At 40.3% G+C, this 17,134-nt stretch overlaps 1 protein-coding gene across 1 annotated transcript in view; it reads right to left on the reverse strand.

Moving 5' to 3' along the window:
• Nucleotides 1–17,134, reverse strand: part of LOC120941161 (polycystic kidney disease protein 1-like 1) — a 249,593-nt gene that overhangs the window by 115,431 nt on the left and 117,028 nt on the right. Inside the window, exons 19-22 of the mRNA XM_040354447.1 lie at nt 12,024–12,266; nt 10,431–10,544; nt 6,683–6,840; nt 3,660–3,760 (exon numbers count right to left, since the gene is read on the reverse strand). Of these exons, the coding sequence (XP_040210381.1) occupies nt 3,660–3,760; nt 6,683–6,840; nt 10,431–10,544; nt 12,024–12,266 (616 nt within the window). The remainder of the gene's footprint in view (nt 1–3,659; nt 3,761–6,682; nt 6,841–10,430; nt 10,545–12,023; nt 12,267–17,134) is intronic.

The raw sequence follows: 17,134 nt of genomic DNA on the forward strand, positions 1-17,134 counted from the left end.
AACAATAAGAAAGTAGCTTTTAAAAAATATAAAAATGAAGGAACACTAGTGTTGTTTAAATGTTACAAAGAATATAACAGGATATGCAAAAAGGAAATCAAGGATGCAAAAATTCAAAACGAACGACAGATTGCAAAAGATAGTAGGACAAACCCCAAAAAATTCTTTAAATATATTAATAGTAAAAAGGTGAAGTCTGAGCATGTAGGCCCCTTACAAAATAATCTAGAGTGGGTGACTGGGGACAAAGAGAAGGCAAATTTACTAAATGTTTTCTTCAGCTCTGTGTATACAATGGAGCATGGGGGAGCTCATGTCCAAAATGGGGGTGGGAGTGACACAGCCCCAAATCCACAATGGCTCAAAAGTGATATGGTCCAGAAATATTTAGACAGAATAAAGGTGGATAAAGCACCTGGACCTGATGGCATCCATCCACGGATCCTAGGTGAGTTGAGCTCTGTCATTTCAAAGCCACTGTATCTAATATTTAGGGACTCATTAAAGACAGGAATAGTACCACTGGATTGGCGCAGGGCCAATGTGGTGCCCATATTTAAAAAGGGAACAAAGTCTTTACCAAGTAACTATAGACCTGTTAGTTTAACTTCTATAGTTGGGAAGATACTGGAACGTTTAATAAAAGACCACATGGATGAGTTCTTGCTGGAAAAAAACTATTTAAGCAGCAGACAACATGGATTCATGAAAGACAGAAGTTGTCAGACAAACCTGATTTCCTTTTATGAAGAGGTAAGTAAAACCCTGGACAGAGGCGTGGCTGTGGACGTGATATATTTGGATTTTGCAAAAGCGTTCGATACAGTTCCGCACACACGGCTCATGTGTAAGGTAAGGTCTACAGGATTGGATATATCAGTTTGTAAATGGATAGAAAACTGGCTGAAAGACAGAATTCAGAGAGTCGTGGTTAATGATTCTTACTCTGAATGGTCCAATGTTATGAGTGGTGTACCCCAAGGTTCAGTGCTGGGACCCTTACTTTTCAATATATTTATAAATGATATTGGGTCTGAGATCAAAAGTAACATTTCTGTCTTTGCAGATGACACCAAGCTATGCAGTGGAATAACGTCCTTACAGGATGTCTCCAATTTACAAGCCGACCTCAATGCTCTGTCTGATTGGGCGACTAAGTGGCAGATGAGGTTTAATGTAGATAAATGTAAAGTTATGCACTTGGGGGCTAAGAATATGCATGCATCATACATACTAGGGGGAGTACAACTGGGGGGGTCTGTAGTGGAGAAGGATCTGGGGGTTTTAGTTGATCATAAGCTCAATAATGGCATGCAATGCCAAGCTGCGGTTTCCAAAGCGAGCAAAGTCCTTTCTTGTATTAAGAGAGGTATGGACTCCAGAGACAGAGATATAATTTTGCCCCTGTACAAATCATTAGTAAGACCTCATCTGGAATATGCAGTTCAGTTTTGGGCACCAGTTCTCAAAAAGGATATAGGAGAACTGGAGAAAGTGCAGAGAAGAGCAACCAAACTGATAAGAGGCATGGAGGAGCTCAGCTATGAGGAAAGATTAGAGGAACTAAATTTATTCACTCTTGAGAAGAGGAGAATAAGGGGGGATATGATCAACATGTACAAATATATAAGAGGTCCATACAGTGAACTTGGTGTTGAGTTATTCACTTTACGGTCATCACTGAGGACAAGGGGGCACTCTTTACGTCTAGAGGAAAAGAGATTTCACCTCCAAATACGGAAAGGTTTTTTCACAGTAAGAGCTGTGAAAATGTGGAACAGACTCCCTCCAGAGGTGGTTCTGGCCAGCTCAGTAGATTGCTTTAAGAAAGGTCTGGATTCTTTCCTAAATGTACAGAATATAACTGAGTACTAAGATTTGTAGGTATAGTTGATCCAGGGTAAATCCGATTGCCTCTCGGGGGATCAGGAAGGAATTTTTTCCCCTGCTGTAGCAAATTGGATCATGCTCCGCTGGGTTTTTTTGCCTTCCTCTGGATCAACTGTGGGTATGGAGTTGGGTGTATAGGATTTTACTGTGTTTTTTTATTTTGTTTTTTGTGGTTGAACTGGATGGACTTGTGTCTTTTTTCAACCTGACTAACTATGTATGAAGTCACAAGCTGCAATGAAATCGGCATTGCATATTTCATTGATGTGCAACTTTGAAATCTCACTGAAGTGGCACAATAGTAAAAAGCCACACCGGTGTGAACAGGCACTTAACCACTTTTACCCCCTTTCTGACCAGAGCACTTTTTACAATTTGGCACTGCGCCATTTTAACTGACAATTGCCCCGTCATGCAATGCTGTACCCAAACAAAATTTGCATCCCCCCCCCCACAATCAGAGATTTCTTTTGGTGGTATTTGATCACCTCTGTGTTTTTTATTTTTTGCGCTATAAACAAAAAAAGCGTACATTTTAAAAAATATATATATTTTCTACCTGCTATAATAAATATCACCAAAAAAGTTTAAAAAATAAATAATTTATCAGTTTAGGCCAATATGTATTCTTCTACATACCATTGGTAAAAAAAATCCCAATAAGCGTATATTGATTGGTTTGCGCAAAAGTTATAGCATCTACAAACTATGGGAAAGATTTATGGCATTTTTATTATTTATTTATTTTACTAGTAATGGCGGTGATCTGCGATTTTTAGCAGTATTGCGACATTGCGGCAGACAGATCGGACACCTGACACATTTTTGGAACCTTTAACATTTACAGACTGATCAGTACTATAAAAATGCACTGATTACTGTAAAAATATCACTGGCAGGGAAGGAGTTAACACTAGGGGGTGATCAAGGGGTTAAGTGTGTGTTCGCTCACTGTGTTCTAACTGTGTGGGTATGGGAGTGACTAGGAGAGATGACAGATCGCTGTTTCTACTTTGTAGAAACACACAATCTGTCTCCTCTCCTCTGTCAGCACAGGGATTTGTGTGTTTACACACACAAATCCCCATGCTGGTGCTTGTGCACGCGATCGCGCCCGCCGACCTCGCGCATCGGGTTCCCCCGCTGTGCAGCGCTCTCTGGTGGCTCTCCTAGGCAAAGCCGTGTTTATACGGGACTTCGCCCAGGAGAGTCAATCCGCCACAGTTTATCTGCGTGAGCCAGTCGGGAACTGGTTAAAGAAACTGCATAATTTCTCAGTAACTTTTCTTTCTGTAAAATTTCTTGAAAATCACCAAAAAAATTAATACTTATTCAGGTCAGCTTATGACCTTTTACTACTTCTTTAAAGTACCAAAAAAAATTAAGTTGTTCCCTGATGTGGCTGTTTTTGTGTTTGTTTTTTTTTTTTTGATTTACTAAATCTGTAAAATGCAAAATCTGGTGCAGCGCTGCATAGAATTTAATCAGCTTCCAGGTCTTTTTGTCAAAGTGTAATTGAACAAGCTAAAGTTAGAAGCTTATTGGCTACCATGCACAGTTACACCAGATTTTTGCACTCACCACTTTTAGTAAATCAATCCCAATGCTTTTAGGCAGGGTTAAGTATCCCTGTCTTAGAAAAAAATAGGGGTATCAATAAAGAGTTTGTATAAAGACATATTTTGTTTATAAAGCAGACATGCTGAACATTGTGCTTCTTGTTTCATTGCTATGTTTGCAATTCAAGGAATTCAGACACTAAAAGCTACCTTTTAAATAGTCTGCTGGAATAAATATCTGCGTAGAATTTTCTTCCGTAGAATGAACTTGCTTAAAATTGAAATTCAGAGGAGTGGGTTTTTTGGAGTATCTGTTAAAAAAAAAAAGATAAACAAAATATGTCACTTTTTCATCCAGCTACAAAAAAAGAACAAATTTCTTAATATAATTGGATATCTCTTATATTGCTCACAGAGTAGTTATCTATAACCACAAATAAATACATTATGACAGCCCAGGGTTACCAATCCCAAGATGCTAAATTGAAATTGAGAAAATAGAAATGGATTTTCCACCCAGTGGTAGACTCCAAATAATTACCAATATACAATTAATTATAAAGTTAAAAATCTAATTTTTATTAAACTAAAATAAACACACTATAAAAACCGTTAACCCATAAAAATAGCAGGGCCTTGTTCTCTGCATATTCCATTATCAACAACCCAGTTTGGTTGAGAAATACCCTTTCCCGTGAAAAAAAGAAAGTAAACCACTATTGAAATTATACACCTCTGTAAACACACAATAGGAAGGACTATAGTTTATCCACCAAACCTGTTGTTATTGTACATATATACCATAGGATGCCATTAGCATATAGGATCCAAAAATTACAACTTGTTTTTGCATAGCATTACCGCATTGCACCTTAAAATGAAGTCATAAATCAAACCAATAAACTTAAGCTGGCCATACTCCTAAAGATTGTCTGCAGATTTTCTATGGTTAGATGGAAAAAGTGCAACAGATTTCTCCACGTACGCTTAACTGTGTGGATGGAGGAATCTCCCACTTTTTCCATCAGACCACAGAAAATCTGCAGATAATCTATAGGTGTATGGCCAGTCTTAAGAAACATATGAAGTTGAACTGAATTGCATGCATTCAGAAGGAAAACTGTGGTAACAAGCATAAAGTAAAAAAAGGAATACTTTGAAGCTATCAGATACATAAGTCATGCCTTCAAAAGCAAAGTAATGGCAGGTAGCAGATCCGCAATATAGTGAAAGTGTAGTTGCACAGATTGATGGAAGTAAGTGATATGGCATAGGCTGGAGCTTATAACCTCAACCGAATAAATGTAAGTATCATTACAGCCAAGCACTTCTGATGAAGCGGCAAATTGTAGGGAAACGTGCCAAGGACCTGAAAGGTCCATGCTACAGAGACTGAACTGGCTGACACTTTTTGAGGGTGGAGTGGCAAGAGAAACGCTGCAACAGTAGATTAGCAGCACTAATAGCAGAACAATTAATGTGTTATATTGGTATTTATACCAATTTAGACCAAGCCTGGAGTCAACTCCAGGCTAGAAACATCCATTTGTTTTCTCAATTTCAGTGAAAAAAAAAAACTACTAAAGACACTAAGGGCCAGATCCACGAAGCGCGGCGCTTCTATCCGTCCGGCGTAGCGTATCTCTGATACACTACGCCGCCGTAACTTACAGCTTTTTTTTGTATCCTCAAAGAATTTGCGCTGTAAGTTACGGCGGCGTAGTGTAACTTTGGCGGTGTAAGGGCACGCAATTTAAATGGATGTGATGGGGCGTATTTTATGTAAATACGTCTTGACCCGACGTAAATGACGTTTGTTTTTTAACTGTGCATGCGCCGTCCGTGGGGGTATCCCAGTGCGCATGCTCGAAATTAACCTGCAAAAAGCCAATGCTTACGACGTGAACATCATTCTACGCAAAGCCCTATTCGCGAACGACTTACGCAAACAACGTAAAATTTTCAAATTTCGACGCGGGAACGACTGCCATACTTAACATAGGATGCGCCTCATATAGCAGGGGTAACTATACGCCGAAAAAAGCCTTACGAAAATTTATAATATTGCTATGGTCTAGAAATGTTAATGTAGTGTTACCCAAATCAGACCAATAGTGAGGCTTAGGAAGTAAAAAGCAGTGGAACCAGTTCTTTGACCGAATAAACACATTTCACAAAAAATTGGGAAGTCTTAGGGGTCCTTTAAAAGTATCTCTGTTGCATTTAGGAATGCAGGGATGTGCCTTGAGACAATTCCCAATAGGTAGTACCACTACAGAACACAGGTTAGTGATCTGATTTAAAAACCTAGGCCCAGATTCTCAAAGGACTTACGACGGCGCAGCGCCATGTACGCCGTCATAAGTCCTAATCTGACCCGTCGTATCTATGCGACTGATTCTTAGAATCAGTTACGCATAGATATCCATTAGATCCGACAGGCGTAAGTCTCTTACGCCGTCGGATCTAAACTACATTTTTTTTTTACCGCTAGGTGGCGCTTCCGTCGAATTCCGTGTCGAGTATGCAAATTAGCTAGATATGCGAATTCCCGAACGTACGCGCGGCCGACACAGTAAAGTTACGACGTTTACGTTAGGCTTTTCCCGGCGTATAGTTGCCCCTGCTATATGGTGGCATAAGTGCGGCGCATCAATGTTAAGTAAGGCCGTGGTTCCCGTGTCGAAATTTGAAAAAGTTACGTTGTTTATGTAAGTCGTCCGTGAATGGGGCTGGACGTCATTTACGTTCACGTCGAAACTAATGACGTCCTTGCAGCGTACTTTGGAGCAATGCACACTGGGAAATTCCATGGACGCCGCATGCGCCGTTCGGGAAAAACGTCAATCACGTCGGGTCACAGAAGATTTACATAAAACATGCCCCCCTGATCCAAATTTGAATTAGGCGGGCTTACGCCGGCCGATTTACGCTACGCCGCCGCAACTTACGGAGCAAGTGCTTTGAGAATACAGCACTTGCCCGTCTAAGTTGCGGAGGCGTAACGTAAATCAGATACGTTACACCCGCACAAAATTGCGCGGATGTAACAGAATCTGGCCCCCAGTGTTCGGTTAACTGAGCTAAAAATCTGACAAGCCATTATACAATAAACACACTGCTTTTTAACACATTAAAAATATGAAGAAAAACTTTATATCATGTTCCTTGCATTTCATTATATTGTATAGTATATAGAAATGTTAATACGTATTAAACATAGTGCTCCTTACCTTATCAAAAGTAAGACAGGAAAAGTTCTAGATCCAGTATCATGAAATGTAACCATTATTCTTAAAGCAGCATGTTTATCATTAGTAGTTGTGTTAAAATGATGAAAATTTATCTTGTCCCGAAATAATGAAAATTGGGTTTGGTTCAACAGTGTATTCTAAAAAAAAGGTTAACAGATTAACCAATCAGATTGTTTTTTATCCTCCTCTTTACATTTCAATAAAAACTTCAGTCAGTGTATGCATGTCTCTCCATTAAGATACATTTTTCAAGTTTAAAAACTCCTCCAAGTTTAAAAACATCTATGTAGTGACAGGCATTGCATTCTTGACATACAAGCACATGTTGAAGCTATACTTTCTTATATAGGTGATTAGGCCCTCGGCCTATCCATTAAAATGCATGTGCTCTTATTGTGGAGACTCACTGAAGTTAGAGACTACAGAAAACAGGGTGCCTTGACGGGGCCTGTAGCTTAGGCATGTATTTTCAAAAGTGTGCAGACTAAACCCCTGTTCTTAACGCATATTTTTAGACAGGTCAATTCAGTTGGTGGCTGACTGGCTGGTAAGTTTGAGCTTGGAAATCTTTGTATTTGTTTGACATACTTCGCCCTTCCAGTACTGCAAAGACCAGTTATAGGTGGGGGCCGTGACCACTTGTTTGGATTGTGTAAGTGAAGATCAAAGATAATGTTTCATGGAAAAAGCATCCAAGCTGAATATATCAGGACCTACATGAGTACCTTAAAGTGGATGTAAACCCACTCTCATCCTTTCTAAACTACTGCCATAGTGCTGATCTATAAGGCTATACATGCCTCTTGCATGTATCCTTACCTGTCAAATGTCTCCCCTCTGTCTGTTATAAGAACTGAAAAACTGCAGATTTTGAGGGTTCGTCTGTAGCCTGGAGCTCGGTGGGTGGAGTCGTGATGTCAGTAGACTCCCCGCCCACCTCTACACTCCCCTTGTCAACATGCATTTCTCCTGTCTATTCCTTACACTAAATTCTGCTATGATCACTAACATCCAGTAAAAATCCAGAAAAGTAACCACATGACTTCAGAAAAAGAGTGGGGGTGGGAATTAAAAAATAATGCTTGTCTCAGGCTAGTGCATGATATATGGGCAGGGGGAAGAACAGACAAAAGTTTTCTCCTGTTTGTCCATTTATCTCACTGAAAAAATAAAAAAGAGGATTGTTTAGAGCTGGATTAACTCTTTGTGGCAAGGCTGGGCACAGATGATAGGAAATCTTATACTCTACATTGTGACAGCAAAAAAACAAATACATTTGGGTTTCCATCCACTTTAAGAAACCCATGGCCTTATGTAGTACCCCATTCAATGCAGTAGAGTCTTATGTTCTTTTCCCACCAGGAAACCAATCTACATGAAGTTTGTATGTTTCCCTGTGATTTTGCAAGTTCCATTTAGGTGATTCAGCCTCCTTCCAAACTCCAAGAATAGAAAAACAAAAAATGCAGCGCTGAAAAATAAAGGATAAACAATAATGTCTATATAAAACACATATATGTGTGAACAAAAATATAAAGGACTATAAATGGGTGCAAATAGTCCTTAAATTGAAAATGTCAATCAGTGTGTTGAGAACACTGTAAGCATTTATTTCACTCTCAATGAAAATAAAAGTCCATAAAAATAAACGTGAAAGTAAAAGTGAAATGGTCAATCGAATGACAGTGACACGACACCCACGGTGATTCAGAATAGACTGAAATGTTAGTGATAACGCCCGCCACCATTGGAGGCTTACCGGATGCGATGGACCCTAGTGAGCTTATGCCCAAAAGGATCAATAAAGCTTATATATAGGTTGAATGTGAGGATGAACCGAACCACACCAAAAACGTATAGCCAGCAGACAACGATGAAGTATTCACTGGATGGCAGATGGAAAGGGTAACGCCAGCTGGGAGATATCTCATGGAAGTAGAGGAACTTGCCCAGAGTCAGATGGGGAGCAGCCCCGTTACTCGCCCCGCCGGCTCTCACGCAGCTGGAATGGAAGGAGATATCACAAAGGTTCTAGAAGGTTGGAGCAGATCCCACTGGAGCGCACAGTATGGAAGGGGCGACGCGGCTGATTGACGCTGAGCCGCGTCGCCCCTTCCATACTGTGCGCTCCAGTGGGATCTGCTCCAACCTTCTAGAACCTTTGTGATATCTCCTTCCATTCCAGCTGCGTGAGAGCCGGCGGGGCGAGTAACGGGGCTGCTCCCCATCTGACTCTGGGCAAGTTCCTCTACTTCCATGAGATATCTCCCAGCTGGCGTTACCCTTTCCATCTGCCATCCAGTGAATACTTCATCGTTGTCTGCTGGCTATACGTTTTTGGTGTGGTTCGGTTCATCCTCACATTCAACCTATATATAAGCTTTATTGATCCTTTTGGGCATAAGCTCACTAGGGTCCATCGCATCCGGTAAGCCTCCAATGGTGGCGGGCGTTATCACTAACATTTCAGTCTATTCTGAATCACCGTGGGTGTCGTGTCACTGTCATTCGATTGACCATTTCACTTTTACTTTCACGTTTATTTTTATGGACTTTTATTTTCATTGAGAGTGAAATAAATGCTTACAGTGTTCTCAACACACTGATTGACATTTTCAATTTAAGGACTATTTGCACCCATTTATAGTCCTTTATATTTTTGTTCACACATATATGTGTTTTATATAGACATTATTGTTTATCCTTTATTTTTCAGCACTGCATTTTTTGTTTTTCTGTTTGTATTGCTTTCCTTTTTCACTGGACTGTATGTAGCCGCTTGTTATTTTGATAGCGCAGATTTATTATTTTTTATTTTTTATTTTCAAACTCCAAGAATATACTTGTAATCTAACTACCACTGCTACAGGATATACTGTATAGTATAGGGACTGCTGTAATTGGTCTATACAATTTTGTTATGTGCAGCACAATTTATCAGACCTATATAACTGCATAACATAAAAAAGAGAGTATAATTACCAATAATGCAGTAATCTGTGTTTTTAAAGAAAAAAACTATCAAATTTCAAAGCAAGGGTGGTCACAGCTCCCAAGCTAACACCCCTAAGGGCAGTCCAAAGTTATCTGATGCAATTGGCAAATGTTCACATTACTTTTATTCTAGCTCCATTCCATTGTATTATTATAAATAGTGTTATAATTTGAAATACATTGCACATACATATTGGTAGAGCTACAGGAACAAAACTTTAATCAGATCCTGATTAGCTGGCTTTGTGGACACCACAGTTCCAAGGAAGATATACTGTATGCAGATCTCTGTATGTGTAATACTACAATAACATAATAGGTGCATTCAAACGTCTCTAAGCATATCAATAACATAACATAAAGTTGTATGCCTATAGGCAGCAGAGGCTAGAGGGTGTTCTTCCCTGTAAAGTTATTGAGCACACATTTTGTATTTCCTACCATCAGCAGAAATACAGTTACCTCATAAACTTATTCACAGAGTCACATAATTCTAAGTTGTGTGAGGACCAGAAAATGTTCTGTGTAAAAGAGGTGATCTTAGCAGTGAGCGGTTCCTGTGGGTGCCAGGTGTTGTGTGACTATAGGCCCAAGTGATGAAAAACTAGTCCTGATCATATGTGAAATATCATAATACACTGAAAACTACAATCCTGCAAACAATGTGCCCAAACGGCAAAATGTATTTCAGAGTAGTTCTTAGGTTTGTTAAGCAAAGTAATCACTAACTTACTTGGGTTTTTCTGTTGTCAATCTCCATTGTCACTGGTGTTACAATATTTCTGTTGTTAATTTTTCTTTTACTGCGGCAGTCAAATAGATTAAGGCTTGTAAAACCATTATCCAGCTAAAAAATATTAAAATCAGTCAATGTCCAATAAAAATAATTCCAGCTGTAAATGCATACATGAATGTATAAAAATATGTTTATTTTATTATTTTTTATTGTATAGTTTTGTATAGTATTGTATAGTTTATTACATAGAACGGTACAGGCATACCCCACTTTTAAGTACACAATTGGGTTTATTTACTAAAGTTGGAAAACACTAAATCAGGCTCACTTCTGCATAGAAACAAATGAGCTTCTAACCCCAATATAGCCTGGTAATAACACCTGGAAGCTCATTGGTTTTTATGCAGAAGTGAGCCTAAATTTTGCGCTTTCCAGCTTTAGTAAACAAACTCCATTGTGTACTTAAAAGTTGGGTATGCCTGTACATAACTTATCTTTGTTGTAGAACTTGTATACTTCTAACTAACATATTCATTTTAATATATTTGGTGTTTAACATTCTTTTGAAGTTAGAATACTTACTCAGAGATTCACTTACCTATATTTAAAATTTGTTTTGCCTAAGTTGGTCAAAAAAGAATTCACACTAAAGACAGATGTTTTTTGCTAGAATGATTGGTTGACTTCCTAGCAGGTTACAACATTCTTATGTTTTCCATTATATAGATTGAATCACTTATATCGGCTACCTCTTATATGCTAACAAGTAATGAGTACTAGATGGTTAAGTTGCAGCTTTCAAAATTATTTTATTGTGTGATCATTAAGTTTATCCATTGGCTTCATAAAGACAACTATGCTTTGAATTCAGTGATTCTGTTTGATTACTTTCTATACCCTCTGTAGCTATTTGTTCAGTAACTCAATACAAGTAAATGCTTTTTGCATGCATTTCCAGAAGCAGAGGTAGAGCGCTTGTAAGTTAACGTCCAAGTTCATGGTTTGTTTATCTTACATTAGTCCTTTATCTCTTCTGCCGACAATTACATAAATATATATCTTATTTCTTCGTCGTCTTCTTCTTCCTCCTCCCTTCTACTTACCAAAACTGCAAGTTATAGGTTAATACATCTTTGGTCATTCCTCTAAGGCCGCGTACACACGATCGGTTAAACCAATGAGAGCGGTCTGATGGACCATTTTCATCGGTCCAAACCGATCGTGTGTGGGCGCCATCGGTTATTTATCCATCGGTTAAAAAAAGCCAACTTGTTTTCAAATTTAACCGATGGATACCTAACCGATAGTTAAAAACCGATCGTTAATAGGCACGTTCATGCTCAGAATCAAGTCGACGCATGCTTGGAAGCATTAAACTTCGTTTTTTTCAGCACGTCGTTGTGTTTTACGTCACCGCGTTCTGACACGATCGTTTTTTTAACCGATGGTGTGTAGGCACGACTGACCATCAGTCAGCTTCACCGACCGTTTTCATCGGATGGACCGATCGTGTGTACAGGGCTTAAGACTATAACATAATATATCTAAGAGGATCATATAATATATCATTTTTTTTCAACGTGTACCTACCGCAAATGGCAGTGTTCCCCAGAAATACTCTTTATCTTTGAAATACATCAGCTGACTTATGTAACATGTGAAAGCTGAAGTATTGTGTGTTCTGCATAAAGTATCCAGTAATTTTGGGAAATGAACTGTTGAAGGACCAATGGTTTGAAGGTAGTTCTGACAGTTTTCATGTATGTTAGTCTGAAGTTCCAGGAAACTTGTGCTCAGATTGAACTGCTGCTCGCTGTTTAAGGTAATGTGCTTCTGTAAAACAAAATTCAGAAAAAAAAGTTGAACAATTTTAATATATAAAATATACATTAAATGAAAATAACAACAATAGTTCTAGACATAACAAAATGCTAATACATTACAAGTTTCACCAAAGAGTTTGTTCAAGTAACATATTATAATAAAGCAGAGTACAAAAAGTAGCTAGTAAGTTGCCTTAAATTATACCTGTCCACTTCATTCTCTAGATCAGTGTTTCTCAACTCCAGTCCTCAAGGCGCCCCAACAGGTCATGTTTTCAGGATTTCCATTATTTTGCACAGGTAATTTGATCAGTTTTATTGCCTTAGTAATTACCACAGCTGTGTTATCTGAAGGAAATCCTGAAAACATGACCTGGTGGGGCGCCTTGAGGACTGGAGTTGAGAAAAACTGCTCTAGATCATCTCCAAATATCCCTTTAAATCTACAAATGTAAAGGTAAGTTTAAGACTGGGACAAAATGAATGTAGTGCATGTTAATTCTAAGTGAAGCGCAAAATGTTTGAGTTTGTATATATGGTATTGTAAAAAAGGAAAAAAACAGGAGCTGCCATTGTTGACTCCTTACTGGGAATCTTTCCCTTGGTGTGGATTGAAAATTAAAATCACAGAAAAAAAAAAAGGATTTTAAGCTTGGCATGAGTCTGCTCTGCCATGGAACAATGCACCTTCTGTATGAGTGTGCTGGGCTTTGTGTTACTTTAACCTAAATTGCAGTAATGTGGGGTTTATATATCAGAAGAAAACCAGAGTACTATATGTTGGAGATTGTAGGTCAATGTTAAAGACAATCTTCTTGTTCTGGCCTTCCTCTACTCTCTTCTAATTGTCCCTGCCCTTTCTCAAGACCAGAATATAAACAAAAAAGTCAGTGCTGCTATTTTCACGTTTCAGGATTTATCTTCATCATTAATTTTAGAACAGCTGCATTCAGAATCGCATATGGGTTCCTACGGAGTTTCATGTAGTACATCACAATATGGGGATACATTTTCTACCCTGTAAATGCGAGAAACTCTACTATAGACACTTTTCAGGCTGTTATAGAGGGGGAATTGATACATTTAAAACAATGTAGCTCAACATCTAGAAAGGCTAATATCTCAAAGCAAGAGAAAGAGGATTTACAGCAGGTAAAAGACAACAAAGGGTTAGTGATAAAGCAAGCAGACAAGGGAGGAGTAGTGGTGGTGATGACTAGGGAACAATATAGATCTGAAGCTATCAGAAAACTCTGTGACAGTGATACATATCGACCCTTGTCTAATAATCCCACTACTGTCTTTCGATCAACTCTTTTAAAACATTTGCAGTTGGGCTTTACCATGAGAGTCCTGTCATCCAAAACTGCTGAGTATCTCTATGTGGATAAACCTGTGGTGCCGGTCTTCCATCATCTCCCTAAAATTCATAAATCTGATTGTCCCATACAGGAAAGACCAATTGTGGCTGGAATTGGCTCCTTATTTGAGTGTTTGGGAGAATGGGTAGACCAGCATCTACAGCCTTTGGCACATAGATTGCCCGGCTACATCAGTGATACGAGCACAGTCCTATCCCATATCACATCTGTCAAATGGACATCCACCTATGTGTGGGCTACACTGGACGTGAGGGCACTTTATTAATCGATCCCCCACAGCGCTGGATTGTAGGCCATCCAATATCATCTTCAATGCTACAGTTCCTATTCCCAGGAGCTACAGGAGTTTATTTTGTTAAGCGTTTATTTTTTATTCGTTGGCATATATTATGTCCAGGGCTGTGGGGCGTGGATGGGTGCTAGATTTCCACCATCCATGGCGAATCTCTACATGGGTTGGTGGGAGGAACAAGTTTTGTTCTCTCCCAGCAACCCTCTTGCCGGGCATATTGTATGCATGGTCGCTATATCGATGACCTTGTGATTGGGTGGGACGGTGACACTATGGGATTGCATGATTTTTGGAAATTCCTGAATGCCAATTAGTTAAATTTACATTTTTCGATCGAGCATGATGTTTCCAGTATCAACTTTTTAGACATCACCCTATAGGGCGATCCAAATACGGGTGATGTCTCAACATGCACCTATAGGAAACCATGCTCTGGTAATACCACACTTTTTGCAGCCAGTTGTCATCCCCCCCACACCATCAATGCCATCCCTTATGGGGAGTTTATTCGAGCCAAACGCAACTGCTCAACAAACTCAACCTGTGAACTAGAATGTAAGGTCATTCATCAGCGCTTACTGGCCCAAGGCTATAACGAATCTGTTATACACCAAGGACTGGAAAGGGTTCTGATAATGGATAGAGGGGAATTACTGTCAGATGAGCCTAAAATCAAGAGAGCTTAAAAATAAGAGTAAACCTCATCAACCTTGCAACTCTAGAAATAGAAAAATGGGCAAACCTGTTACATTTGTAACCACATTTTCCCAAGAATACAATCTAATAGACAGAATAATAAAAAAAGAATCTACCAATATTGTATACAGACAAAGATTTAAATGGGACTTTGCAAGTAGGTTGCCTTTTTCTAGCCGACGTGCGCCCACACTGGGGATTGCAGCCTTCACCTAGTCTTTTCTCATCCAAACAATGCTAACCACCTGGCTTTCCTATCCTGGAAGTTACCCCTGCAGTACAAAAAACTGTAGGTACTGTAATTTGTGTGATCTGGGTAAAATATTTGTTGCCACAGCTACAGATGAAGAGCTCACTATACATCAACTGTGGCACAAATTATGTAGTCTACCTGATCACCTGTACTTCATGCAGCCTCCAATATGTAGGCTGTACCACACGTCCCTTGAGAACCCATATAGGGGAACATTATTGTGATACAAATAATCCAAACGCTAGAAACATTTCGAATGGAACACGTCACTTTAGGGAATGTTATCAGGGCGATCTCTCCTCTTTCCGATTTAGAGGAATAGAATGGTTGTCTCACTAGCCCAGAGGAGGTGACAGGGAGAGAAGACTATTGGGGAGAGAAGCATGGTAGATTTTTAGATTAAAACTAGATTGCCTCAGGGGTTAAACCTGAGGTGGGATCTGGATTTGCACTTACATCAAGTATGCCTCTTCCCATAGCCTTCCCTCTCTTTCATTCTTTTAATGTTTCTTGTATTTCATGGTGTGTTTTAATCATGTATATGTGTATGGATGCATGTAGGACTGTGTGCACACATGTACATATTACTACTACAAGGTGTGTGAACAATAGTGGCATACACATGGATCACCCAATATGCATTGCAGCTGATTTCCTTCCTTGGATAATTGCTTGCAGTCAATTTAGACAATTAATGGGTGGAGTCAGTGATCCTTAGAGCTACTATTTATTTCACAAGTTTCATGTCTGTAATGTAGTTATGACTAAGTCCTTATAGGCTGAAACACATCAACCTTTCATATTTGAGTTTGTCTACTGTGGTTCGTCAATAAATACGTCAATTGTTTAAGAGCAATGACCAGAGTGCGAATCATCTTTTCCTCACTCTTCTCAAGACTCACTCATGAGTCGCTAGCAATAGGCAAGTCAGGCGGCTGCCTAGGGTGCCAGGGTAGGAGGGGCGTCAAAATCCAGATCCCCAGCCACTCGCTGGAGATTCTAATTTGTAAAATACCTATGGGGCCGGTGTCACCACACCGTCCACAAGAGACGGCATAGGCGCCAGGCTAGGGGACGGTAAAACGCACCTGTGAAGACATCCCCGGCCCGGACTCTGTGCATTCCCGTTCTGCCAGCCTGTTTTTTAGAGCTCTGTCCCCAGCCTGCAATGCCGTCCAAGCGGCGGCAGTGAGAAGAGGAGGGGAGAGAGAGAGAGAGCTGGGACACAGAGTAGACGGCCGGAGTACTGCATCTGCATGATACATGGAAGCGGCCCGAGATGGAAGCCCTGCATGTTAGGTCCGGGCTTGCCGCGATTTCCCCTCCCTCTTCATGGACCGTCAGTGATCTGTGGTGGGAGGACAGGCAGCAGCGCCGCTCTCCTCGAGGTGAGGCCACCACAGCCGTTGTCAAGTGCATTGTATTGTGTAGAGAGGGAAACAGGTGTGCGGGGGAACTAATGTGTGTGTGTGTGAGGGGGTACAGAGAGAAACTGATTTGGGAGGGGGGAACTGATTTGGGGGGGACAGAGGTAAAATAATGTGTGTGTGTGTGTGTGTGGGGGGGTACAGAGAGGAACTGATTTGGGGGAGTACAGAGGTGAACTAATGAACTAATGTGGGGGGTACAAAGAGAAACTGATTGGGGGGTAGAGGGGGGGGACTTATTTGGGGGGATACAGAGGTGAACTAATGAACTAATGTGTGTGTGTGGGGGGGGGGTACAGAGAGGAACTGATTTTGGGGGGTACAGAGGTGAACTAATGAACTAGTGTGTGTGTGTGTGGGGGGGGGGTACAGAGAGGAACTGATTTGGGGGGGTACAGAGGTGAACTAATGTGTGTGTGTGTGGGGGGGGTACAGAGAGAAACTGATTTGGGGGTACCGAGGTGAACTAATGAACTAATGTGTGTGTGGGGGGGGTACAGAGAGGAACTGATTTGGGGGAGTACAGAGGTGAACTAATGTGTGTGTGTGGGGTACAGAGAGAAAATTATTTGGGGGGTACAGAGGTGAACTAATGTGTGGGGGGGGTACAGAGAGAAACTGATTTGGGGTGTACAGGGGGGAACTTATTTGGGGGGATACAGAGGTGGACAAATGAACTAGTGTGTGTGTGTGTGGGGGGGGGGTACAGAGATGAACTGATTTGGGGGGTATAGAGGTGAACTAATGTACTAATGTGTGTATGTGTGTGGGGGGTTCAGAGAGCAACTGATTTGGGGGGGTACAGAGAGGAACCAATGTGTGTGGGGG

Source organism: Rana temporaria, chromosome 5 (genome assembly GCF_905171775.1).
Source record: "Rana temporaria chromosome 5, aRanTem1.1, whole genome shotgun sequence".
Lineage (NCBI taxonomy): Eukaryota > Metazoa > Chordata > Amphibia > Anura > Ranidae > Rana > Rana temporaria.